General features: G+C 30.9%; 3 protein-coding genes across 9 annotated transcripts in view; 1 reads left to right on the top strand and 2 right to left on the bottom strand.

The window, feature by feature from the left end:
- Positions 1-15107, bottom strand: part of LOC123016327 — a 193403-nt gene extending 178296 nt beyond the window's left edge. For all 5 annotated transcript variants that reach the window (XR_006413436.1, XR_006413433.1, XR_006413437.1 and 2 more), the window contains exon 1: positions 14828-15107. Coding sequence is in view for 1 of the 5 variants with exons in the window: in XM_044416666.1 (XP_044272601.1) it covers positions 14828-14888 (61 nt within the window). In the remaining 4 variants the exon portion in view is untranslated. The remainder of the gene's footprint in view (positions 1-14827) is intronic.
- Positions 15108-15225: 118 nt separating this feature from the next.
- LOC123005646 (protein transport protein Sec24C) lies at positions 15226-23669 on the bottom strand. Of its 2 annotated transcripts, none has more exons than XM_044399486.1 (11): positions 23540-23669; positions 22953-23288; positions 22217-22905; positions 22005-22169; positions 21742-21952; positions 21166-21692; positions 20825-21112; positions 20465-20633; positions 18596-19201; positions 18352-18545; positions 15226-15655 (listed from the first exon to the last, which is right to left on the bottom strand). In XM_044399486.1, the coding sequence occupies exons 2-11, from the start codon at positions 23281-23283 to the stop codon at positions 15515-15517; spliced, it is 3321 nt and encodes a 1106-aa protein (XP_044255421.1). In that variant the 5' UTR covers positions 23284-23288; positions 23540-23669; the 3' UTR covers positions 15226-15514. The 2 variants fall into 2 exon arrangements, with proteins under 2 accessions (XP_044255421.1, XP_044255429.1); XM_044399494.1 differs by having other exon boundaries at positions 23575-23669.
- A 242-nt stretch (positions 23670-23911) lies between these two features.
- Positions 23912-25429, top strand: LOC123004393 (beta-1,4-galactosyltransferase 1). Of its 2 annotated transcripts, XM_044397653.1 has the most exons (6): positions 23912-24475; positions 24522-24600; positions 24661-24858; positions 24911-25036; positions 25084-25173; positions 25228-25429. In XM_044397653.1, the coding sequence occupies exons 1-6, from the start codon at positions 24244-24246 to the stop codon at positions 25349-25351; spliced, it is 849 nt and encodes a 282-aa protein (XP_044253588.1). In that variant the 5' UTR covers positions 23912-24243; the 3' UTR covers positions 25352-25429. The 2 variants fall into 2 exon arrangements, with proteins under 2 accessions (XP_044253588.1, XP_044253580.1); XM_044397645.1 differs by having other exon boundaries at positions 24522-24858.
- Positions 25430-25622: the final 193 nt, after the last annotated feature.

The following is a 25622-nucleotide window of genomic DNA, read 5'->3' as shown; positions in this document are numbered from 1 at the left end:
AACTAGTTAAATCGAGTGAACCAAACAAAATAACAACAATAACAACTTTTTTTTGTGATTTTTGGGCGTGTTTGAACAAGATTTTCTAAAACAAATTAGTAAAAACGGAGTAAGTCGAGCAAAACAAACTAAAAATAATATCAATCTCGCTTTGATTAAGTGATTTTTTTAGCCTGTGTAAGTGAAATTTTACTATTTTTTTGTCTTTATCTCAAAAACGTGCTTAAACACTCAAAAACCGCAAAAGTTGCACTATTTTTAATCTACTTTGTTAAATTTTTAGCTGGTTTTTAACAAAATTTTGCAAAATAATTGTGTTGCATCTGAAAAAAATGTGCTAAAACACTCAAAAAATACAAAAATGACATTATTTTCGGTCCAAGTTGGTGATTTTTTCAATTGTTTTTAACGACCTGTTGTTTTTAATTTCATTTAACAAAATCTTGCAAAAAAAATTGAAAAAAAATTTTCGACCAATTTTTTGTGGTGTCCGGTTTATTTTTGTCTTAATTTTGCTCAAAAACCAGTTAAATCGAGTAAATCAAACAAAATAACATCAATATTAATTTTGCAATTTAGCCTGTTTAAACAGAATTTTCGATTTTTTAGTCTTTTTCTTAAAAATGTGAGGAAACTTTCAAAAACCGCAAAAATAACAGCAATTTTACCCTCATTTGTTGAATTTTTAGCTTGCAATTTTGCAAATGTATTGTGTTTTATCTAAAAATGTACTAAAACACTTGGTAAAAACAAAAGTGACATCATGTTCGGCCCAAGACAGTGATTTTGCGGCTTGTTTTTAACAAAATTTTGCAAAAATTGCATTTCTAGCTAAAAAACGCGCAAAGTTTCAATTTCATTTTTTTTGGTTTTTTAGTTTGTTTTAGTGAAATCTTGCAAAAAAAAAACTAAGATTTTTTAATGTTTTGTTAATTTTGTAAATTTTTAGCCTGTTTAAACAAAAATTTTCGATTTCAAAACGTGCTTAAACACTCAAAAACCGGGAAAATAACACAATTTGTTAAATTTTTCGGTAAAGTTTTTAATGAAATCCTGCGAAATATTTGTGTTTCTACCTGAAAAATGTACCTACGTAAATTATCACTAGAACTATTTTACCAATTTAGATGTTTTTTAAGAAAATTGAGCGAAATAATCACGTTTCTGCTTGAAAAACGTAAAAAATGCTCGAAGAAGATGCAAAAATAATACTCCTATCATTTATTTTTAACAATTTTTTAATTTCCAAAAAAACAAAATTAGAATTTTAGACTTAGACTATTGAAAATTTTTCGTTTTTCAAATTTTTGCTAAAATGCTAATTTTTCTTGATTTGAAAAAAAAACATAAAATGTAAAACAGCAGACAAAATTATAATCACACCAAACATGCACTAAACAAGCTCTAAATATTTCACACCGTCAACTTTTTGTGCTTCATTATGTCCGACAATTATGCAAACAAATAGCTCCAGTTAGTCCCATAACAAACGGCATGCAAACATAATTAAATCTACATTTTTGACATCACTAACTAATATTCATTGACCTGTTGCAAAGCACGTTGGTGTTCTTTTATCCTTTTAATTTTATTAATTGGACCAATTTTAATGATATTAAATGTTATAATAGGAGATTTCGATCCTCCTTCCAGCCATCTGTTTTTGTCGCTCGACCTAAAATTAATTGAGCTTCTGCTCTGTTACGAATCGATTAGAAAGGATCAGTCCAATGCTCCAGAGAGGTGGCTTTAAATTCCCAAAACACGATAATAAAAACGCAAACTTTCAAGTTTTATTTCATGTACTCGCATACGTTACGTGGGAAATATAAAGAAGAATTTTATTTATTACGTGTTATCTCGGATACATTCGACATCAAAGACTCGGTACATGAAGCAGATTTTATTTTAGTTTTGTGCGATTTTATAAAAGTGTATCAAAAGGACACACACATTTCCGAATTCTTTTAGCTGTCTCGCTCCAGGTAGCACATACGAATTTCGCCACCTGACTCCCTGAAAAGGCCCTCTGAAAACGTAATGGAAATTGGAGCAGGAAAATTTGATCCAAGTACTTAAAAATAGGGAATACAAAATAAGTCTTGCATAAGAAATCACAGGTGAAATTGTATTTCTTGGCCTTTTCTAAATCACACCCCAAGAAGCTGAATTAACAGAGTATACAGAGTGTTCCGCCTAAACCCCCCATTATCAGTAGTGAGAGTTCTAATAATGATATTTATCAGTTAGGTCCAACTCAATGCGAATATTTCCTATGTTTTTCATTGTGTTTTTAGATTACTCACGTTATTTTGAGCAAGTTTTTATCAACCTTCCCTATACCTAAGTTTAACCGTTTTCGAAATATTTAGACTTTTTTGATTTTTTTTAAATTCGCACTTTCCTATTCAAAAATTGTTAACACTACCAGTTGAAACCGTATTTGGGCACATGAAAGCAGAAAGTAAGATCTTTTCTTTAGTGTATTCATAATAGAAAAATTAATTAACAAACAGCCAAAATTTAAGGTTACATTTGAAAAACTTCAAATACCCTTAACTCAGTTTTTTTAAAATAAAGCGCCCCAATTTTTTCTTCATTAAATAGAAGAGAATTTAGTTCTGCTTCTGCTTCAATTTGTAGTAACAATTTCTTATGAATGGACTATTGTTTCTTAATTTTTTACAAATTTTGATGAAGATTACACAATGTTCAAAAACGATTAATGCCTTTAATTCTTTTCTAAAATTTTGATCAATTTGATGGATTGATTAAAAAATTTACAGAACTATTTAAGGTACATTAAGGTGTAAAAAACACATTAGTCCCCATCAATATTTGTGAATACGTGGTAGATTTACTAAATCTCTTTTCTTTAATCAATATTAAAAGCAATTTTTTTTCAAAAAATCGTAAAAGGGTTTTGTAGAAAACTTATTCCAGTTTTTAAAACCATCTTTATCTGACCATTAGTTACTGAGATATCGATGATCAAAGACAAAAAGATCCTTTTTCATTAAAAGTCAGCGACAAGTTGACGTAAAAAGAAGATAAAAAAAAAACAAATTGAAGCTAAATAAGCAAGCTATTCGGCCCATGCATTGATTTAACTAATAAAAAATTCCGTAGACCAAAAACAAGATACAAAAAATACAATTTTTCCCGCGCTATTAGCCATAGCTCAGAAACTTTTTTGTCAACAGACCAAACTTGAAGCTTCAAGATGTTTTTATTAAATCTAGATACAATTCTTTTAAAAATCTCCAACAAATTTAAGAAATTTTTTGTTTCCTTAATTTTTTAAAGTAGTAAGTATATAAAAAGTTTATGTAGAATGTTTTGTCATTTTGAAGTAGATATTTGAGATAATAACATTAAAAGCTTATTCTGGATTAATTTAAAAGATGAAAAAACAGAATAAAATAATATGAACGATAAATTTCACAATTTCACCCATTTGTTAGATGGGGAAATTAGAATAATAAAAACTACTTTCATACATTAACAGTGATTTTAAAAAATGCAACGTTATTATAAAAATACAAAATTACAAATATCATTTTTTTTACTTTAAACAAGAGTGCATCTGTCCCCATGCACTCATCATGGGTGACCCATGTAGTCAGTGCCCGTAATGTGGAATTTAACCAGAACAGTCTGTATGTAATTAGAAGATTTCAAACTCTTTTTTTTCATGTTTTTCAGCTTTTGCACTAAGATATCCCGTTGTTTTATGTGAATATAGTGCAATTTGTAAATAGGATGCTGCTATTGTTTGCTATCACACATGAGACTTTTTCCTCTTTAATAAACAATGTCGAAGAGACAGGAACTAGACAAACAAACTCCCAGCGATTTTTCTCATTAAATCATCATAAATAATATTTCTTTTCTCTTCTTCCACTTGATTTTCCAAATTCTCCGTCTTTGTGCACACTTGGTTGTATTTAAACAGCCCAGATTGATCGGTACCATATTTTACCTTTTGAGTCTGCGGGACAATTTATTTGGTAGCAATTGTGCGTAAAGTTAATTTATGAGGCCATTCAGCTTTGTCGGAGTTTACAACCAGAAGTAATGCCGTTTTCATTTACATCCAACAACAAAAGTCCGAAATTAATACACGTAAATCGAAAGAAAAAAATTGACTCGTAGAAAAAAACGGTTTATATAGAATACATCATTAGCCTGGAAGCTACGTAAATTTATCTTAAAAAATATTTTAATTTTTTTTACAAACATCCAGATTTGCTTAGTATTTTGCGAGCTTTCAAACACACATAATTAGTCTCCGCTGACAAAAACTCTTCAATTTGAAATGGAAATCGTCGGTCAGCCTATCTCATGTCCCCAACGTTTTCTACAAAATGAAAAAATTCCGACGCGCATTTAAAATCCTTAACTGTTCGATATTATTGTTAAACAATTAGTTTAGCACAAGATAATATTTTCATTGTCAACAATAAATATTAGGACTCCTATCGTGTAAACTATCCACGATGTAACACAAACAAGCGAATCTCAAAACTTGTTAGAAAAAAACTAAACACAGAACGCAAAAATACGAATAAAATTATTTACCGTTAAAGTGCGCTTGCATTACAAATGAGTTTGTAATTAAAGTAAGAATTTGTAATAAAATCACAGAAATATAAAAACTCCCACATATTTCATTTTTAATATTGTGTTTCAAAGCAAAAACATTTGAGACAAAACAGAAATTCATTAAACTAATGTTTTGAAATATAACTAAAAATTCGAGCCGGCTAAATTACAATTTTTTCAGTTTTCAAAAAAACTGAAAGCATGGTAAAGTTTTAATTTTGTGGATTAAACCTCACTTCATTAGTATTCAAATATTGAACAAGTTTATATTAAATGCATTGTTTCATTAACGTTTTATTCCAATAAATAGCTTGCTTTAACGTTTTCAAATGCACACAATTTTAAATAAAAACAGTAAAATTTTTGATTGACGTCATAAATTTTATTTTCTCTTTTGTTTTGCACTGTTTATGGCATTCATTTTTTTATTCAGAGAATAAAAAGGCGTAATTTATGAAAATTCAAACTAGAAATTAATAAAATACACCTAAAATAATACTTTTCAGCCATGGAGTAGAAACTCTATTTTTGCGCCTAAGCGTATTTACTTTTACCAAGACATTATTGACATTTACCATTTCGCTGCTTCAGCAATTTTGGAATAAATACATTACAGATCATCAACATTCATCATTTTGCACTACTAACTGCACTAGTCATTAATAAATAGTTTCAAAAATCTCAAGACATTCCGATACTGACGCTGTTTGTTTATAAGTGTTGTGATGATTTCACTACTTGCAAAGCTTCCTGATTATTTTGTTCATTTACTTGCTGGTTATAGTGTTGCTCTTTAGTCTTTTCTCTAGATATGAATAATAGTATGTTATTCGGAGTAAAAGTGAGTTTAATAAAAATAATAAAAGTTCAGCTTCGTCACGTAAACTGTCACTTTTACTCCTAATAACATATACTAATTTTTATAAGAGGAAACGCTCCATCAGGTACTAAAAATCGATCAAAATTTTGACAAAAATCGAGAAAAGTAATCCAAATGTTCTAGAGCTTTAGACAAGAGCGAGCGGCAAAGCCGCGAGCCCCCTTTAACTTCTATACAACATTTTCGAATCCGACAGGTTCAGTTTCTAGTATACATAGTAATAAAAATAGTCACTTTTGTGACGTTTGCGGATAAAATTTATTTTCTACTTAAATATAAAAAAGTAAACAAAGTTTCACGAAAATGAACTGTAAAATTAAACATTGCATTTAATATTTATTTTGGTTCGTTTAACGTAGAAGCAATAAAAGTTTAGGTGCGTATAATCTGGTCTATATTTAACCGTCAATGAATTTTACAAAAATACACCGTTCATTCATGTAGAATTTTACATAACTTGATTTTTTCTAAAGATTCATAATATTTATGGCCGAATCTTTGCTATTCTCCCACGCAAACGTAGCAGAAATATATTTTGCAAGTTATTGAAGCTGTTCATGTCTAAACAGTGCATTTTATTTCTATCTGGCGTCATATATTTTCGCGCAGCGACAGAACCCTTTTCCCTTTGGACATTGGGATGAAACGCACGAAAAGGAAAAGACATAAATGTCCCAAGAATAAATACTAGAAGCTACGATGTTTACTCCAAAGTCAATTCTTGTTTTCATCAAAAACTGGAACATTTTTGACCGGATAATTACGAAAAAATTCCCCAGGGAAAATCATAAAATTTTTATGCGAAAATATTCATTAGCAAGTTTTAACAGACTCGAGGCACGTTATTATATCTATTTAATTTTGTTAGTTTAACAAAAAAAAACGGAGATTCGCAGTCGCTCTAAAAATACCGCTGAAATCGATCTAATTTTAACTCGTCTAGTTGAAAAATGCACATTAGCGTCCATGTAAATGTTTACTCGTACGATTTACTACATTTTCGATCCCATTTTGGTTCATTTGTCCGTCAAATTTAATCAAAATCGATTAGAATTAAAAACGTTTTTTTGGTGTTACTTACACACATGTATTACGTATCAAAATAAGGCTAAATCCCACTGAAAGCCAATTTATTTTTTGTGGCGTGTAGCAAACGATTTCCTACTTTCTTTTGAAAGGAATTCCCTTAAAAGCGTACCGGAGACACTCTTGATACAAACATTTTACCTTTTAAAAACATATGACTAAACTCTCTGGTGTAGTAAAGCTAATGTATATTGCGACTATTTTTAAGGGAACAAAGTATATGCACAGTTTATTTTTGATCAGTAAAAATAATAAGTGCACAGTAAAAATAACGAATGAATGTCTAGCAAAACTAATTAATTTAATATTCACACATTTACAGTAGTGCAAAGAGTGGCATACGCTAATTAGACTGATTACCATTTGTGCACAGTTCCAGCCTTTGCTAAAATCATTCTTGCGCAGGAGCCCTTGCTAAAACATATACCACCCTCCAATAATAATAAATAATAGTAATATAAAATTAAGTACCAATAATAAATAACATTCTTGCACAGGGGCCATACATTTTTATGTAACCAAGAATAAAAATTCTTTAAATTTTATGTTGTTTTACTAATTTTGATAAAAGTTACTGAGGGTTTATTATTTTTACTGTCCAAATTGGATTTGTTTACTGAACAAATTACAATAGAATACTTTGCGTGCTTTACTTAGCATTTATTATTTTTACTGAGCAAAATATTAAATTATACGGATCATTTATCATTTTATACTGATCAAAATTGAATTACTTACTCATCGCTTCATTACTACCCTATTTTTAATACCTTTAAAACTTTAAAAACTACCAATTCTTTAAAGGTGTGAAACGAACTTATTTCTTACGCTGATTGTCTGCAACTTTAGCATTTAATTGACTACAAAACCCATAAATCTCAAGTCGGTAAGTGAATCTATTTATGTTTCAGGTTTAATTAGTCTTAAAAGGTTCTGAAAATGGTTTTATCTACGCTGAATCTTCTTCCTGAAAAATGCACTCCCTTCAAATTACCAATATGCATATACAGGTAGTCCCAAAAGTAAACTACCCTACCTCAATCAGTAATAGAAAATGCTATTCTGAGAAAAAATGTTTACATTTTTTTTACCTTCATTCATTAAAGAGTTACAGCTTAGCAAAACGTGACAACAGTTTATGTACAAGTAGTAATAAATTAAAAACGATATCATTTATGAAGCAATTGCTTAGCTTAAAAATTCATTGTACAAAAAATATATACAAAACACAATAAAGAAGATTTTAATAGCCTCACATTAATTATTTTCCTCAATGCTAAGCATCTCGAGTGATAAACAACCTGTGATAAATATGCTATTAAATACCAGATTCAGGTTGGGAAGTTGTCACTTCCTTATCAGTTCATATGTAATATGACAGTACATGGTGGGAAATGGCCACAAAGTCCATTAGTGACCTTTAAATGGTGAAATTAAAAAAAAAATGTATAAGACATTGATAGATACTAATCTAGTGCATCACCTAAAATTATTTTCAACCATATAGCATGTCCCAAAAATAAGTTACGTATACAAACTTGTGTTTTTTAAATGAAACACCGTATATTTCATAGCATTTTTGGGGGTAGCTTTTTAAAACAATGTTTTTACTCTAAACTTTTATTAGTCGATTTTGCTTAGTTTTAGAAATAAGACGTTTTTTTTTGACAAAAGCATGACTTTTTATTTTATTACACAAAAACTAAGACATCTAGAACAATTTTTTTATACTTTTGCAATGAAGAAAGTACAGAATTGTAGTAATTTTTTAGTATTTTGCATTTGTAAAGATTAATAACTTAAAAAGTTTGTTAAAAGTTAAATAACTTAAAAAATTTAAATAAAACACCCTATTTTTTATTTTTGCATCTAATAGATTGATAAATTGTCTATCTAAAAAAACTAACTTTCAATGTCTAGAATTGATAAATGAAAAGATATTTAACATTCAATATTAATTATAGCAACAATGCCTATCAATATCTGAGCATTGTTGATACTATTGCAACCATAGTAATTCCACCACAAATTATTTATCCGTTGATTAATCCAGAGATTGTAAAAGTTGTTATAAATACTGAAATTTGAATCATTTTATTGTAAAAATAAAGAATAATGAGTTCAGTTTAACACAAATGTGATTATTAAGTGATATTTCTTCCATCTCTTGTGCAACTGTGCACTTTTTGGCTACTGAAACAATAGTAATTTTTTTTATTTTTTAACGTTAAATATCTTTTTAGTTATTGATTATAAACACCTAAAAGTAAATAATTTTAGAAAGACAATTTAATAATCTTTTAAATGGAAAAACAATAAATAGGGTGTTCCATTTAATTCTTTTAAGGTATTGAACTTTTAACAAACGCCTTCATTTTTTATCTTTGCAAATGCAACACACTCAAAAAAATGTAACAGCCTTATAGCTTGTACCTTCTTCTGTGCGGTAGTAAAAAAAAATATTTCTAGATGCCTTAGTTTTTGGGTAATAAATTTTTAAAAAGTGCATGTTTTCGTCAAAAAAAACCTCTTATTTTTAAAACTAAGCAAAACATTGTCATAAAAATCTATATCTAAAAACGCTAAGAAACATATGGAGTTTCATTTAAAAAAAACACAAGTTTGTATTGTAACTTATTTTTGAGACTCGCTGTATAATTGAAAATAATTTTAGGCAATGGACTAGATTAGTATCTATCAATGTCCTATATAATTTTTTTCTAATTTTACCATTTTAAGATCACTAATAGACTTTTTCAACTTGCTGGGACACACTCTGTCATGTTTTTAAAAATTTGGTAAATTCTTTATTGGATTCCTGTCCTTAGGAAAGATGATTGTGAATAAAATAGCGTACAAACCCTTGTGGTAGCAGCAAACACAATCGTTTTTCTATTAATATACTCGTAATTCTGGTAATAAACTAAATAAAAATGTTTTTTTTTTCACTACTAATTGTAAAATATACATAAACTGTTCAGCTATAAAAAATCTCTTCTCTACCTTGTGATATAACATACCTACTACATATTTCTTTACTAACTCTTAAAAAAAATTCGATGCAATTTTATAAATACTCATTTAAAAATAGCAGCAGTAATAATAACGTTTTTTCGCCCTATTCCTCATCCCTAAATCTGTGCCTTTACATCATCAACAAAAAGGTCTTACCGCCCTGACACGTAAAATAAAGTAAAAGCGCAATAATTTCAGTCGACTTCCGTCGCCGAGATGATAATAAAAAACGCGCAAATCTCTTTTATAGTCGTCCGACAATAGGTGTCCGTATATCAACTTACAACAATATATAGTTAAACATTAACACCCTTCCTCAAGAACAATGATAAAGGTCAGCGAAAGAAGAGCTGTCATCCCTAACCGGAAGTACGGACCACTGCTCGCGAACCACCGGATGCCACGACTATGTAACGGACATCATGGGGGAATAAGACAGGTGTGTGAGGTAAAAAACGAACAAGAAATTTATTTTTGACGATGAGTTTAACACTTTTGACAGAATGGAGATTTAAGTTTCGGCAACTGGAATAATTAGTCAAACAAGATAACTGTTTGAAATAATTACAGGCAATTTAGCTTTCACTGCGGTAGTTAGTTTCTCAGATTGACATTTAACATTTAAAAAATAAGCGGCAAGATATTTTTAGACGCTTAAATGAGGAAACTTGAAAAATTCCCATATTTTCCAGAATTTTGTTTGGAACATAAACTTATATTTGTTTGGATCATAAACTAAAATATGAAGTTGTTTATTTTATATTTAAAGCAACTTTTTAGTAAATTATAAATAACTTTTTCAAATTTAGTCAATAATAATCACGGGCGCCGACTAGATATACTACAAACGTTGAAATTTTCTAATTTCAAATCAATTTAATTGAAAATAATATACTTAAGGTAAAAAAAAAATAATAACTTAATAATATTTGAAATTTCGTGTTTATTCTAATCTTTTTTAATAACACTGCATTTTTTAAAATCATTTTTAATGTCCCAAAAATGTCTTAAATTTCTATTCTAATTTCCCCTTCAAGAAAATGGATCAAATTTATTGTTTAAATTGTTCTAAATATTTTGTTTTTCCATTTTTCAAATTAATCCAGAATTAGCTTTTGGTGAAAGACTCCGTCAAATATCTCAAATACTTTAAAACGACAAAACATTCTACATAAACTTTATATATTCAACTACTAGAATTAATGAAACCAAAAATTTCTTGAATTTTTTTTGTGAATGGTCATTTAATTTCATAAACATTTTGAAGTATCAGATTTCTAATCCTGGCAAAAAAAAGGCAATTCTACTAATGTGGAAAACATTGTACTTTTTTATCCTTTTTTTTTGGTCCACGAACTTGGAAAGATTTTTATTAGTTAAATCAATGCATGGGTCGGATAGATTATTTATTCAGTTTCAATTTGCTTTTTTTATGTTCTCTTTACGTTAATTTGTAGCTGAAATAACTCACTTTTAATAAAAAAGATCTTTCTTGTCTTTGATCAACGATATCTCAACAACAAATGACTACACAGAGAATGTAAGGATAGTTTCAAAAACAGAAATAAATTTTCCACAAGATTCATTTACGTTTTTTAAAAAAAAAAATCTTTGTACTTTTATCATTGTGTTAAAGAAAAAACAAAAAAGTAACTTTTTTCGTTATTTTAGTAAATCTAACACGTATTCACAAATATTGATGGGGAGACTAATGTGTTCAGATTTTTAACAGTTTAATGTAAACTTTTAAATGTATCCATCAAACCGTTTTCTTAGACAGATTGATCAAAATTTTACAAAAGAATTTAAAAAATTAATCGTTTCTAAACATTGTGTAATCTTCATTAAAATGAAAAAACAATTTTTCCAAATTCTTTTACGTTAGATTAAAAAAAATCGATAAAATCTCAAAACATTTTTTTATTTGTAAAAAACAACAAGAAACAATGCTAATTTTTGAGGCCATTCAGCATACTCTAATTTTACTCATACCAAATTAATCGCATTAGTTAAAAGTTGATACCACAGCACTCAAACATTCATGCAAATTTTCAAAAAAACGTCAATTTTTTATAGTTTCGGAATTTTTTTTCGAATTTAACAGTAGTGTATTATTTTTCCAAACTCAACAACTTGAAGCATTTTAACTTTGAACATGTACTATTTCTTTACACTTTTTATTGCATGCATACATTACCCCCTTTTGTATTTCTTACTGTTATTTTTTTTTTTCTTTTTTTTCTTTTTTTTTCTTTTGTACTATACGAAAAATTAAATTGTTTTTAAATGTTCCAAACATTAAATTTAGGAAAAAATTGTTTTTTCGCGCAATTGTTCTCAAGTCATGCAATTATAAAAAATCTGAAAAAAAACCTTTTATGTTATTTGTATTTTTAAAGCCTATTAATTGATCAGGTTTTTGTTTACGCATCCCTGTCAATAATAACTCAAACTTTTGCTTTATTTCATGATTCATCCAACAAATTTAACTTTTCATAATATAGTTTAGAGTTTAATGAAAATCAGAACGTTGTTTCTGACACCACAAAAGTTGATTAGTTTAATTTTTAGAAACAATTTGGGTTCTATGAAAAGTATCATTATTATTCAAGCCGTTATCCTTTTGTTAATTAAACGCACCGAGTAAAGTAATGAGAGCTTTTCCGGTAATATTCCAGACGCTACATCACTTAGCAATATTTTCAATGAAATGAAATTAAACAACACTTCTCCAACCCTAACACAATATCAAGTCAATTTATCTCAAAAACGTTCCTTTTTCCGACATCGAGTCTCAAATATGAGAGAGAGCGTGAGATGTATCCGAAATAACCGAGTTAAGAATAAGCAAAGTATTATAATATGCTATGCATACTTAATGCCCGTGAAATGTTTTACTCATAATTCTATTACAAGACCAGTAAAATATTGCAGCGAATATTTTACACTAAATAAAGCGCCATTTATGGCATGCAAATTGTTTTTTCTTCCCCGCTTCCAACCCACATTTAAGAAACAGTTAAAAAACTTATATCGAGCAAACCCTTAACATTTAATGAACCCTTCAAAACTCATTCGTAGTAGAATTATTCCTAATGCAAGCATTAGTTTTTCTACCAAGGGATTGTTTCCCCGTTAATGTGTGCTGCTGAAACATTTCCAGTTCTGTGATTTTTCACGAAAAAATATGTTAAATCCATAGTTTTCTTATTCGAAACGAATGAAAATTTGTGTAAAAAATATGCAAATTCGGTTAAATTGGTGCTGAGTTTAAAATCGCTCCAAGGAATTGAATTTATATAAATTTAGCTTGAATCTAAATGCGTCGGAAACCGGGATATTTCTGAAGAAAAATAAACGCGACGAAGATTTTTTTAAACAAAACGTGTCGTTAAATTTACTCTGGTAATTATGAAACCACCCAATTTTTAACGTTTTATATTTACCAGACAGGACCATGAATAATTAAACGTATTTCATTAAATGCTTCGTATTGTATTGATTTGTGCATATTTTATTAATTTTATTCACCAGCAAATATTTATGTAGATGAAATGTTGATATCGTAATTGTCAAACTTGAGTAGTTACAACTGAAACATAAAATCACGAATTTCTCATTTTCACTATATGGGGTGTCCCAGAACTCGCGCCCCAGAAAAAATGCCAAGTAAAGTAAGATGAAACATGGAAAAAATGTTAAAAAAAAATTCTATCTATAAAAATTTCGATACTATGGGAGTTTCATTTCTGCACTTTGACCCTATTTATAATCAGAAAATAGCTATTTATGCAACAAGTTGCAAATGAGCGTGTTTTTCACAGTCGTGTGCAAAAACACCTATTTTGCATCGTGATCGCAACAAGATTTTTTCCAATTTTAACTTTAAATCTGTGATTTCATTAATTTTCAAAATCATACTAATAATATCGTGGCGTTGTCATGAAAATAGAGTTATTTGTTGTCTTTTTGTTACACTTTTTAACACTAGTGATAAAATTAAGCGCATTTGACAACTAAAATGACATATATCACAACGAATACTTTTCACAACCAAATTGGAAAAATAATTTTATTGCCAAAGTTTTTACATCTTTACTGAATAATTATAAAAATAAATACAAAACCATCAATAACATTAAATAGACATAAAAAAGTCAAATGTCAATATTTTTTGACAGAATGAATTTTTTTTGAGGCTCGAATTCTGAAACACCTGTATGTACAAACACCCAAGAAATACTGGGTGTAACGAAACGATAAAAACAAAAATAAACCTAAGATTCCCCAGACCAAAAAAAGCGATTTAGGTACATACTTACCTATTGATTTTTTTTAATTTCAAATTAATTTAATTGAAAAAGGTAAAACAAATAATAACTCTTAATAATATTTGGATATTTGTATTTATTCGAATCTTTTTTTAGTAACATTGCATTCTTTAAAATCACTTTTAATGTCGCAAAGAAAATTTCTATTATTAAAATTTCCCCTTTTAGAAAATAGTTCAAATTTATCGTTTAAATTATTCTGTGTATTTTGTTTTTCCATTTTTCACATTAATCTAGAGTTGGCTTTAGCTGAAAGACTCCGTCAAAAAAATATCAACTTAACACATTTTAAGTCACATTTGTGATATACGTAATCTAAGTGGCGTAATTCTTTTTTTATGCAAAAACTACATTATTTTTAAACAATTTTTGTACCTTATAAATTTTTGTATCGGCCTTGGTTTCCGAATAAAAAAATAATTTAAGTAAACGTGTCACAGTTTTGGACGTTGGTCATTTATTATCATTTTTAAAATTGTATTAAAAAATTTTAAATTTTAGTTTCTTTCTGTATGCTTGTCTTAGTTAACAATAATGTAAATATTATTAATTTAAAAAAAAATCATAATCTTCTCGTTACACCCTGTATAAAAAATAAATGTATCATCAATTTTCACTAATTATTTCACTCGTAATTTACAACAGCTCCACATGTGTTTACATGTTTTCGAATTAATTAATTTCACGGTTATTGTGTTTAGACGAAATAAAAAAAAAACGCAAAATTGGTTTTATCATCTAGCACGTGTCAACAACATTTATAAAAGAATTAAATATTTCTCCAATAAATTAAAAATAAATTGATATTTTCTAAAAATTTTGATTGTTTTTGTGCCGTGACGAAGAGAGTGTTAAAATAAATATGAGTCACTCGATCAAAAATAAATCGAAATCGCTGCAAATCGCTCACCTGCATGTTGCAGAACCGCGAGCACAACCACCCAAATGGCCAATTTTTTCATGTCATCCATTTCTCGAGCCAGTTTTTTCACAATTACTGAAATTCACATGCCGGTACACAAAATCGAGTTCTATTTTAAAATTTGGCAGTTCGTGACTGAAAAATGCTGCGGTCGAGCAATCACTGAAAAATCGAATCGCGACACTGAAAAATAATCCTGAAAAAGCTCATGATCGCATGCGGCTTCGACGCGGTTTCGTTCAGTGCAGGCCGCACACTACTAACGACAGCGATCGGAACGGAACTGAAGACTCGCACAAAAGAACACCGACGACCTGCACACATGCGCCCCAAATTAACAGGTGCCTGAAACGATAGGAATGGACAGGGAGCCGAATCAAACACACTTTTCTTACAGCTACTTTATTAGTTATTTGTATGATACAAGGTCTCAAAGGGGCACCAATAAATACAAAATGATAGTTCAGTAACATTGACATACAGTAAAAATATAACAATCTACAATAACAGGTGGGAACTTTATTAAATTTATGTTTTCCGGTACAAGAATCTCAAATTTCCTCTCCAGTTTGTCTTAAAATGTTAACCATATAATAAAAATATACTTGAAGTAAATAAATGATGAAAATATATTGAGTACGATTCCATTAACCAACCAAATATTCATCTTGATTGCTAGCTTAGTAACGACCGAATTTCTTTGTGCATGTGTATTAAAAAATCGACGTAACTGGGAGATCCATCTGTTCCACGATCCTCAGCTAAGAAATGTTTAAAAACGGGCTCCAACTTCTCCCTTTGTCGAACAATAGTTAACTGGAAAAAAACTCACTTTAACAACGACGACAACAACAACAACAACAACGACAACAACGACAACAACAACGACAACGACTAAGACTAGGAATTTTTACCGAAATATGTACCTTTAAATATGTATAGAAAATTATACAGTATATTTCCGGATTGAGTTTACAAGAGGAAAAAAAATTATCTTTGATTTTTAATTTAATTAAAACTTTATTATTCTAACTAAATAGAAAAAAAATCATTTTTCTGTTGATTTTAGACTTAAAATAATTTTTCCCTGCATTGGCGGTTTAATTTTTTTTGACAATGATGTTATTTTAACAAATGAGTTAAATAACAAAAATTTGTGAAAAACATAATTTTAATAAGTGGCAACTCAAAGAAACAGCTTTAAGAAAAAAAACAAAGTCATTTTAACAAGAACTAAATGTCATTATTCAATTAATAAATTAATTGTCAAAGTAACTTATAGTTGTCAAATAAATAAAACCGCCAATGTGTTAGGATTAAAAAGCAAAGAAAATTTATTCAAAGTTCAATATCAAGAGAATAATCAACTTTTTTTTCCACTGAATCAGAATAATGAAGTTTTAATTACAGATTTGCTGGTTTCAGGTGAAGCAAAAAATATTTTTCCTTTGCAGTTTTGACGAAAAATCAAAGATATTTTTTTTCCTTTTGTAAACTCAATCCGTGGACATACATACTGTATATGTATAACTACAAATTAATATCAATAATAATTATCAATATTCCGATAAATGACGATATTATCGTTTTAGCACAAGTTATTTTGTAATCTCTATACATAACAAAAAAACATGTATTTTTTAACTTTTTAAACCATTTATTACTGTCAATTATCGATAAATAATATACAGAGTGTTTCACACAACTTTACGAGGCTTGTGCCTAATGTACGCACCCAAATAATACAAAAGTCAGAAAACACTAGATACAAAAAATAGACATTTATTAATTATTTAATTTTTGGAAACCCATGACAGTAGTTTTCAAACTAATCACTGTTTCATTAATAGTCATAAACTGCAGTTTTTCAAGAACAATTATCATTTGTTCTAACAAGAGACGGCATGAATATATTCTAGTTTATCTATCATAATTAAGAGGGCGGAGTTTAGGATACATGCCTTTTTGTTTAGACTTAAACTCTCGATGAACGAGAGTCATCTTTTTTTGACAAACTTGTTTTAAGCTCCAAAGTCCTAAATTGACGGTTTAGTTTCTAAAACATCGTTAGTGTTCTTTTTTTAAAACTTTTAGGATTCATTATCGTTTTTAAATCAATTTTATGAATATAAAATTAACAAACTCTTTTTAGAGAAAACATAGACAGTTACATAACGAAATTTTAATGCCATGTTGTTAGTTCTATTGTCCTGTTCTAGGATTTGTTCTATTTTTGGGTCCTAATTTTCAACTTTCATGGTTTCATCTCTATTGATAAGTTTATTGCAAATAATATTTAGATGGGTATTAAAAAATCGTATAATTCCTGAAATGACTACTGAAAATAGTACTAAAAGATGTAATTAATAAAAACCGGAATTTTTGGGGACGTTAAAAGTTGGAAAACAGGGCTGAAAAAACTAAAAATAAGACAAATCTTAAAACAAGACATGAAATAAAAAATCAATAATATCGCAAATTACCTCAAAGTTTTGTAAAATGTAATAATTGTAGTATTTAGAATTATTGTATGAAACTCGTAGTCTCATACACCAAATGATGACAACACAACTAACAACATGGCAGTAAAACTGCCTTATGTAATTGTCTTTTTTGCAAAAAGAGTTCGTTAATTTTGTATTACCAAAAAAAAAAAAAAGAATTGAGTTAAAAAAGATATTAAATCCTAAAAGTCTTAAACAAGAAACGCTAATGATGTTTTAGGACCTAAACGATCAATTTAACACTTTAAAACCTAAAAATTTTTTTTCAAAATGCCATATTTTACCTAAAACGAGCTTCTAGATAACTCTCGTTTATACTTTAAGTCTAAACAAAAAGGCATTTATCCTAAAATCCGGTCTTTATTAATCACTAACTAAAAAAGTTATTTTTTTTGAAAGAGTGAACAAACTAGAAAAGATTATCCAATTTTTAAAAATTTGTAATCGAGTTCGTATCGGAATATGTATTATTGATTGCATTTTACTCGCACAATTATGTAAAACACCCTCTACCTCTATACATTTTTTTTAAATTAGCAAAATTGAAAAAAAAGATAAATTAAAAAATCTATAAAAAAATTGACGTTAACAATAATTTTATTAAAATTAAACTAAATAAATAAAAATAAAATAGATAAATCACACTGATTTCTTGCAAGTAATTATTATTGTCATTTCTTATTAAAAATTTGAAAAAACATTAGCAATATTTTCTTTCATTTGCTGCTTTCTGATATTACAATAATGGCATTGTCTTATTTGACGCCATGCGACTAGATTTTATTAACTTTTATTAATTTTTTACAATTTTGAAAATGTTTTTAAACAATAATTTCTAGTAAGTCTGTACCAAAAAAAGTAATACCTTCCACAAAATATAAGTTTGAATTTAAAATTAGAATTATTTTTTTAATTTTTGAAATCGGGCCATAAATAAAAATTCTACAGCGCCTGCCTTTTTCAAAAACCACCCTGTATATATTTTTGTCAACAGCAACAACAACTCACCCTCATGCATTTATGTCTCTGTGTCCTGATTTCTTCAATAATATTCCTCACGGCAACCGATAAAGAATTATCTAACTCAGGCAGAGCAACTTTTTCAACATCGACTTGAATCGCAGACGGGACTCCGAAAACTTTTTGGATAAAATCAGGATTCGTTTCTAACCCAATCCACAAAAACATATGAATTCCATTTTCTATAAATTAAAATTTTGAATTGGGGAAATCCCCGATTTCGAGCACTCACCCAAAATATAAACTCCTTGTTCGTTCATTTTATCAAACGTACACCTAATCGGCGCAGGAATCTCTACAGGATCCTGAGTTGGATCTAAATCAATCAATGGTACCAACCTCGGATAGAAATAATTCACACTGGTCGGTATATCCATGATCATAACCTCTTGCATAACATAAGCTCGATCATCAATTGTCATATCAGACCCCCCAGATAGAGCATCACTCTTCAATAAACAATTCACATACAACGGCAATAATTTCATACATTCGGGCAAGATTAGTTGACCTGCACTACTAGGACTCGCACAGTTTTTCCTATAAGTGGCGAGAATTTGCGCCGCACGAGTCACTATACTATCTTTGACAGCTTTCGGATTATGTTCATATAGTTTATAAGTCGCTTGTTTTGAAAGATAATTGATTATAGTATCGCAATCGCAATTTCGGTAAAGATCCGACATTTGGGAGCAAGTTTTCAACGAAAGATTCATCACGCGCAGGCGGCGCTGACCCGAACATGACGTATACAACAACGCCGCCTGGATGTACACGCCCTCCTCCTCGGACAACTTGTCGTCGTGCTTCACCTCAACGGCCACGGCCTTGTCACAATCTAGAAAAAAATACCACCATTGATATTTTTCATTCACTATTTCACAAAACACTGCGTTACTATGGAAACCTTCAAGAAACTCATTCATAATGTTGCCATGGTAATTTCTAGCATTCATTCCCTAAGTTACCATGGTAACATTCAAAAAGCTCATTCATAAACAGTGTCATTATACCAGGTGAATAAAAAGTGTGGAACCAAGCGTTTTTTTCGTAAACTAAGAACTTTACGAAAAAATAATTAGTGTAGTGTAAAGTACAATTAAAATGTGACCATTTTTCGAAATTTCTTTTAGTTTTCGAGTTCTGGAAAAATTTTATTTTTTTTAAATGGCAACCCATCATGATAATTTTTTTAATTAAAGATTATGATCTAAAAATGACCTCTAATTAAATAAAATTGTTTTTTAGCCAGTACTTTTTTTTAATTAATTGTTAAAGTTGCGTTCCGAGCTCATCACGAAGATTTTCCGAACTTAACCGAAGTGCATATCATCATGGGAGCAAATTTCGAAAAATGTTATTCTTGATAAATGGTCACATTTTCATTGTACTTAGTTAGTGCTTAGTTTACGAAAAAAACGCTTGGTTCCATACTTTTTATTCACCTGGTATGTTTCCATGGCAACACCAACGACAATTTTTCATGTTGCCATGGTAATTTTTAACATTTATTCACGATCTCCGAAAAAAACTGTTACCATAGAAACGTCATTAAATGTTTCTATGGCAACACCAATGACAATTTTCAATGTTGCCATGGTAATTTCTAGCATTCATTCACTCCGTTACCATGAGAACATTCAAAAAACTCATTCGTAAAGAGTGTCATATGTTTCCATGGCAACACCAACGACAAGTTTTCATGTTGCCATGGTAATTTCTAATATTCATTCACGATCTCCGAATAACACCCTGTTACCATAGAAACGTCATTAAATGTTTCTATGGCAACACCAATGACAATTTTCAATGTTGCCATGGTAATTTCTAGCATCCATTCACGACCTCCAAAAAAAAACACTCCGTTACCATAGTAACCTCTAAGAAACTCATTCATAATGAGTTGTTTCCATGGCAACACCAATAGCAGTCTTTAATGTTGCCATGGTAATTTCTAGCATTCATTCGCGATTCCCGAAAAAAACACTGTTACCATGGAAACCTCTAAGTAACTCATTCAAAATGACTTGTTTCCATGGCAACACCAATGACAGTTTGTAATGTTACCATGGTAATTTCTAGAATTAACACTTTTTCTTACCAATGGCTGCCAGTTCCATGTCTGTGGTGTTCGACATGTAAAAATGACCGTAAAAATCTGTGGGTCTGACGCCAGTTGACGTCCGTACTCTCATAATGGCGTCGAATGCGATTGGTCTACTGATATTCATTATGATATCTTTTATTAGTCTCTCACCATCGATATCGGCCTATAAAAAATTTGATAATTAAATTGACTATTCCCTCACAAAATTTAAATCTCAAGAATTTAAAAGATTTGATTGACATAATTTTTTTTCGACTTATAATGATTATTGTTTTTGTTAATTTTGTTCGGGAAATAACTGGCAATTTGGTATCAACTCGAGATATTATTATTGAAAACCCAAAAAACTCTAACCTGGAAGTATGTATATTTGTGGACTTCGCCCCCTGTCAACCGCGACACTTGACTGATGGTAGGAATATCGATATAAGCATTATTAAAAATGAAAAGATCGACCGAACAGCCGGCTGCGACACAATCTTGCCCTAACTGATTATAGGCTTGTGTTTGTGGTGTCAAAACCGTTCGTTCCTTATCAGTTCCTAGTAGTTTTCGGTCGTCGCGATTTTTCAATTTTCCCGGACCTTCAGCTGTTGGCAAACTCGAGTGAAAAACGAGCAATTTTCCCGCACATTCGGACGCCTACAAACAAACTTATTACCTCCCCCATTTCCCTTATTATACCAAAAACCAACTTTTAAAGCCTCAAGTCCTGCTAGAATCGCCGGTAGTAAAATAGTTTCAGTTTCTCTCGTATCACCAAACATCGCTGGAATTTGCTGCATCAACGCATCGATAACAGGCCCGGACTCCTCCGGAGTGCAAAGAAACCCGTCTAAAAGCGGCATAAACATTTCTTGGATGTCGCCAACGATCAGCATCTGAGGGGCGGCTAAATTTCCCTTAATGTTGTAAAAATGGACCGAACTGTTGTAAGTGATGAACCCGACGCGCATACTGCTTTTTTCCTGTCCTTGATCGACGGGTAAATTCTTGATAATGTCCTTAATTTGGGAGCACAGTAAATGGACTAAACCTGATTTTATGTTATTATAAGAGACGTCAATGACGAAAATCATGGCCGGAGGTTTGGGTAAAGTGTTATTACGACAATATTCGGGAGTTGCGACAAATTCGTAAGTGCCCAAGACGAGTTCTGGACGTTCGAAACGGTCCAATCGTTGACCGGTGTGGTCCAGATGTTGGAAATATTCTTGAGGGACTGTTAATTGACCGAATTAGGGATTAATTAACGCAAAAAGTGGGATTACCATCGGTTGTGGCTTTACAAAAAAGGCACTGGAATCGTCTTCCAGAATCGATAAATTGCATAAAAGGACACATATAGGCCTTGCATCTGATACACCGGACTGGGCCTAAATCCCCGAAATTGACAATTGGTGGGGGGTATTCCTGGTCCACGGTCCTTGCCATGGGACTAATAACCAAACTGAATGGAACTGCAGTTTGTTTCATTATGTCCTACCAAAAAAATTTTCATTTTTTTTTTCTCAATCAAAAATTAATTTCAAACCTGTGAAACTGGTACATTATACATGCTAGATCGTATAAATCGAGGACTCGAATTCCCTTGATCTTGAACAATAAAATTCGTGGTTACTAAAGGGGGCACAAGCCCTTTCTGGTTGGTGCAAAAAATCCCCGACCGGTTTTGCTGATCATCTTGAGTTACTTGAATCTGAAAAAAAAATTATTTTCATTTGAAAAACCCTGAAATATCCTTACAGGACTCGGCATTTGATCGGGATCAAGTCGCTTGGCTTGTTGGGGTTGTTGATACGCAGGTTGCGGATACGCCCCTGGAACAGGGGGCTGTTGGCCGAACCCTTGTTGTGGCCGCATTTGTTGTCCATTCATGTATTGTTGTTGAGTTAACGGGGGCGGCATGTGGGGCCCCCCATCCCCATTCGTTGCGCGTTTCATTGGCGGAGGATATGGTCTAGGACCACCCAAACTCATCCCTTGCATCTGATTGGCCAGTTGGTTGGGACCGGGAGGTTGATTTAAACCGGGCCCTTGCATCTGATTGGCCAGTTGGTTGGGAGGAGGTTGATTTAAACCGGGCCCTTGTATCTGATTGGCCAGTTGGTTGGGAGGAGGTTGATTTAAACCGGGCCCTTGCATTTGATTGGCCAGTTGGTTGGGAGGAGGTTGATTTAAACCGGGCCCTTGCATCTGATTGGCCATTTGGTTGGGACCAGGAGGTTGATTTAAACCGGGCATTGTTGGAAGTTGGGCGAATTGCGGTGGGGGTTGATTGAAGTGATTGGGTGGGGGTTGAGCCAACATGGGATTTGGAGGTGATTGAGTAAAAGGTTGGGCTGGGTTGATGGGTGGTTGATTTGGGGGTTGAGTGAAAGGTTGGCCTGGAAGTGGGGGTTGAGGGTGTTGTTTATTTATCGAATTTGGGGGGCCTGCCAACAAATTATTAATAAAAAAAAACATAAGTTTGATAATTTACCATGTGGGGGTAGAGGAGGTGACGCCAGTGACCCATATCCTGGTCCATTTTGAAACTGGGGTCCATTTTGAACTCCTCCAGGTTTAGGCATTATATTCTCTTGTTCTAAACTAGGGGGTAGTTGGGTCGGGGGCAGAGGCCTCCGATTTGGAGGCATTTGTCCAGGTGGGAACATTTGAGGGTTTTGAGGAATGTAAGGTTGTGGAGGACCTGGTTTTTGAGGGCCCAAATTAACATTCTGAAAAGCTCCTTGTGGAGGTGGAGGACCTGGGGGTAACATATCTTGAGGGGGCAACCCAAACTGCTGCTGTGGAGGGTATTGACGGTTCATTATTCCTGTAAAAAAGTGAAAATAGATATTAAGTAATCAAAAAACCTAAACCGAGTCGTGTTTACTTTATTCATGTAAACACAGATGCCAAAATAAACAATAAAGGTTGAAGAATCTCGTGAACGCAATCAGGAAAGTGGAAATATGAAAAAAATACTTTTTATTTTAAAAATGACCCATATTTTTGTACTTAATTAAGTTAAAAAAACGGGAAAAGTTGGTAGTTTGAGAACTTGAATGTTCAACAAAATCAAACCTTTTTAATCCAGAAAGCAAAAAATTAGCACGTACACTAAATAGTTCAACAAAATACTTGAAAAATTAATAAATAAACGACATTTCTCTAACCCTCAACTAGCAACTTGCCACGTAAGGTTAAACTACGCATGCGCTAGTTACCTCCACGTCAACTCACTAGCAAAAAATCCCTAAATTGACAAAAAATCACGAATTCTAGCAAGCGCAAAAACCCATCAGCGCTAAATAAGTACTTAAATTAAAAAAAATATTTATGTACAACTTCAGCTAACAATTTAATCAATACTTATTGTGATTTTTACATAATCAAGCTGCTACATTTTAGTATGTTACTTTTTATAATAATTAAAAAAATGTTAACAAGGTTGGCGTCACTGTTTTATTTAAAATTAATAAATAAAAAATAATTAAAATATGAGATGAAATTGTGAGATAGAAAGGAGAAAACAAGTATGGATTAAAACCGGTGCATTGCTTTCATTTACGTTGTAATAAATTGATTAGTTTTTATTTTATGAAAACCTAACCTCACTTGGCCAAAGAAGGGGGCAAAATAAGTCGATTTTGTTTTTAATGAATATTAATGTGAGAAAGTGGTTTCAAACGCACAAAATGTGAAATTCGGACGTTTTTGGGCGAATTACGTTTGCGCAAGACGCTGGAATAATTAATCCCTTTTATCAGGAAAATGTAAGCTCAAGCATGTCAGCAAGGAATATTTGGGTGTTTTGTGGCATTATTGTAACGATTGCGATATATTGGCCCACAAGACACGCTCGACATTATGATTACATTGATCTCAAAGATGTGTACAAAGAATTACAATTTACACAAAAAATATCACATTTAAGAAACTGCAATTACAAAGAAGTGATTTTGAATAACACTGATGTGGAAATTGGTGAAGCTAAGAGTTATTTTACACCCGAGCATGGTATTTGGTGTTTGTGTGGTTGCAAACATTCAATTTTGTGTTTCAGGTGGTGTGTATAAGCCCAAACACTGTAATCCTTTAATAAAAGTTGCTGTGATAGTCCCTTACAGAAATAGAACATTACAGTTAGAAACGTTCCTAAATTACATGCACAATTTTCTACAAAAACAATATTTATTTTACAGAATTTTTATTGTGGATCAAGTGGACAATTTAGCGTTTAATCGAGCAAAAATGCTCAATTTTGGGGCTAAAGTCGCAATTGATATGGATTTTCCTTGCCTTATTTTACATGACGTTGATCTTCTGCCACTAAACAGTGGGAATATTTATGGGTGTGTGAGCAAACCAAGACACATGTCTAGTAGTGTGGATACTTTTAGGTAATTTAAACTGTTTACTTTTTAATTTTTGTTGTGTTATTGTCTTTTTTAGATTTAATTTACCGTATTTGACACTATTTGGCGGAGTTGTGGCAATTTCGTCGCAACATTTCCAGAAAATCAATGGTTTGTCCAATCATTTCTACGGCTGGGGTGGAGAAGATGACGATTTTTACAAGTAAATTATTTTTAAAGTGGTTTCTCTTGTTATTTATTTGCTTTTAGGCGACTTAACGTTAATGATTTGTCACCCTGTCGTTTTACCCCTGTTTTAAGTAGGTACACGATGTTGTTTCATAAAAAGGAAAAAGCTAGGTAAGTTTTGAACAATTTTACATTGAGTCTAGAGTCAGTTTTTTTATTTTTTAGTCCAAACAGATATGATATAATGGAAAAATCTGCGGTGTTACACAAGTCAGATGGATTATCAACTTTACCTTCAAATTATTCAATCAAAATGGAAAAATTGTACACATTAATTTTAGCATCGTAATTTTTTTTATTTTATACAAAAACTCCTATTATGTCTGTGAAATTGTAGTCAGAAGTATTATAAATAAAGTCATGCAACTTACAACAGGTTTTTAATCGTTTTTTGTTTGTTTCAAAAACACACAAGTTAACCGGGAATTCCCAAAAAGATTTTTGGGTGTATTGTTGGTTGCATAGTTAACTTAATTTTACATTTGATTTTTAAACATAAATGTTTATTATTATAATAAAAACATTAATTATATGTTTTTTTTAAGTTCTCTTTTGTAATA

This window comes from Tribolium madens, unplaced genomic scaffold, assembly GCF_015345945.1.
Source record: "Tribolium madens isolate multiple individuals breed KSU strain unplaced genomic scaffold, Tmad_KSU_1.1 Scaffold_11;HRSCAF=98;Tcas5.2_LG3b, whole genome shotgun sequence".
Classification (NCBI taxonomy): domain Eukaryota; kingdom Metazoa; phylum Arthropoda; class Insecta; order Coleoptera; family Tenebrionidae; genus Tribolium; species Tribolium madens.
This window is presented reverse-complemented; position numbering and strand designations above follow the sequence as displayed.

Excerpts from the sequence above, each read along its gene's own strand:
- LOC123004393 (XM_044397645.1), top strand. The coding sequence starts at position 24,244 with ATGTCAGCAAGGAATATTTGGGTGTTTTGTGGCATTATTGTAACGATT. Across the intron at positions 24,859-24,910 it reads AGTAGTGTGGATACTTTTAG|ATTTAATTTACCGTATTTGA; the intron begins GTAATTTAAACT and ends TGTCTTTTTTAG. Across the intron at positions 25,174-25,227 it reads CATAAAAAGGAAAAAGCTAG|TCCAAACAGATATGATATAA; the intron begins GTAAGTTTTGAA and ends TTTATTTTTTAG.
- LOC123005646 (XM_044399486.1), bottom strand. The coding sequence starts at position 23,283 with ATGAACCGTCAATACCCTCCACAGCAGCAGTTTGGGTTGCCCCCTCAA. Across the intron at positions 22,170-22,216 it reads CCGATCAAATGCCGAGTCCT|ATTCAAGTAACTCAAGATGA; the intron begins GTAAGGATATTT and ends TTTTTTTTTCAG. Across the intron at positions 21,953-22,004 it reads ATAATGTACCAGTTTCACAG|GACATAATGAAACAAACTGC; the intron begins GTTTGAAATTAA and ends TTTTTTTGGTAG.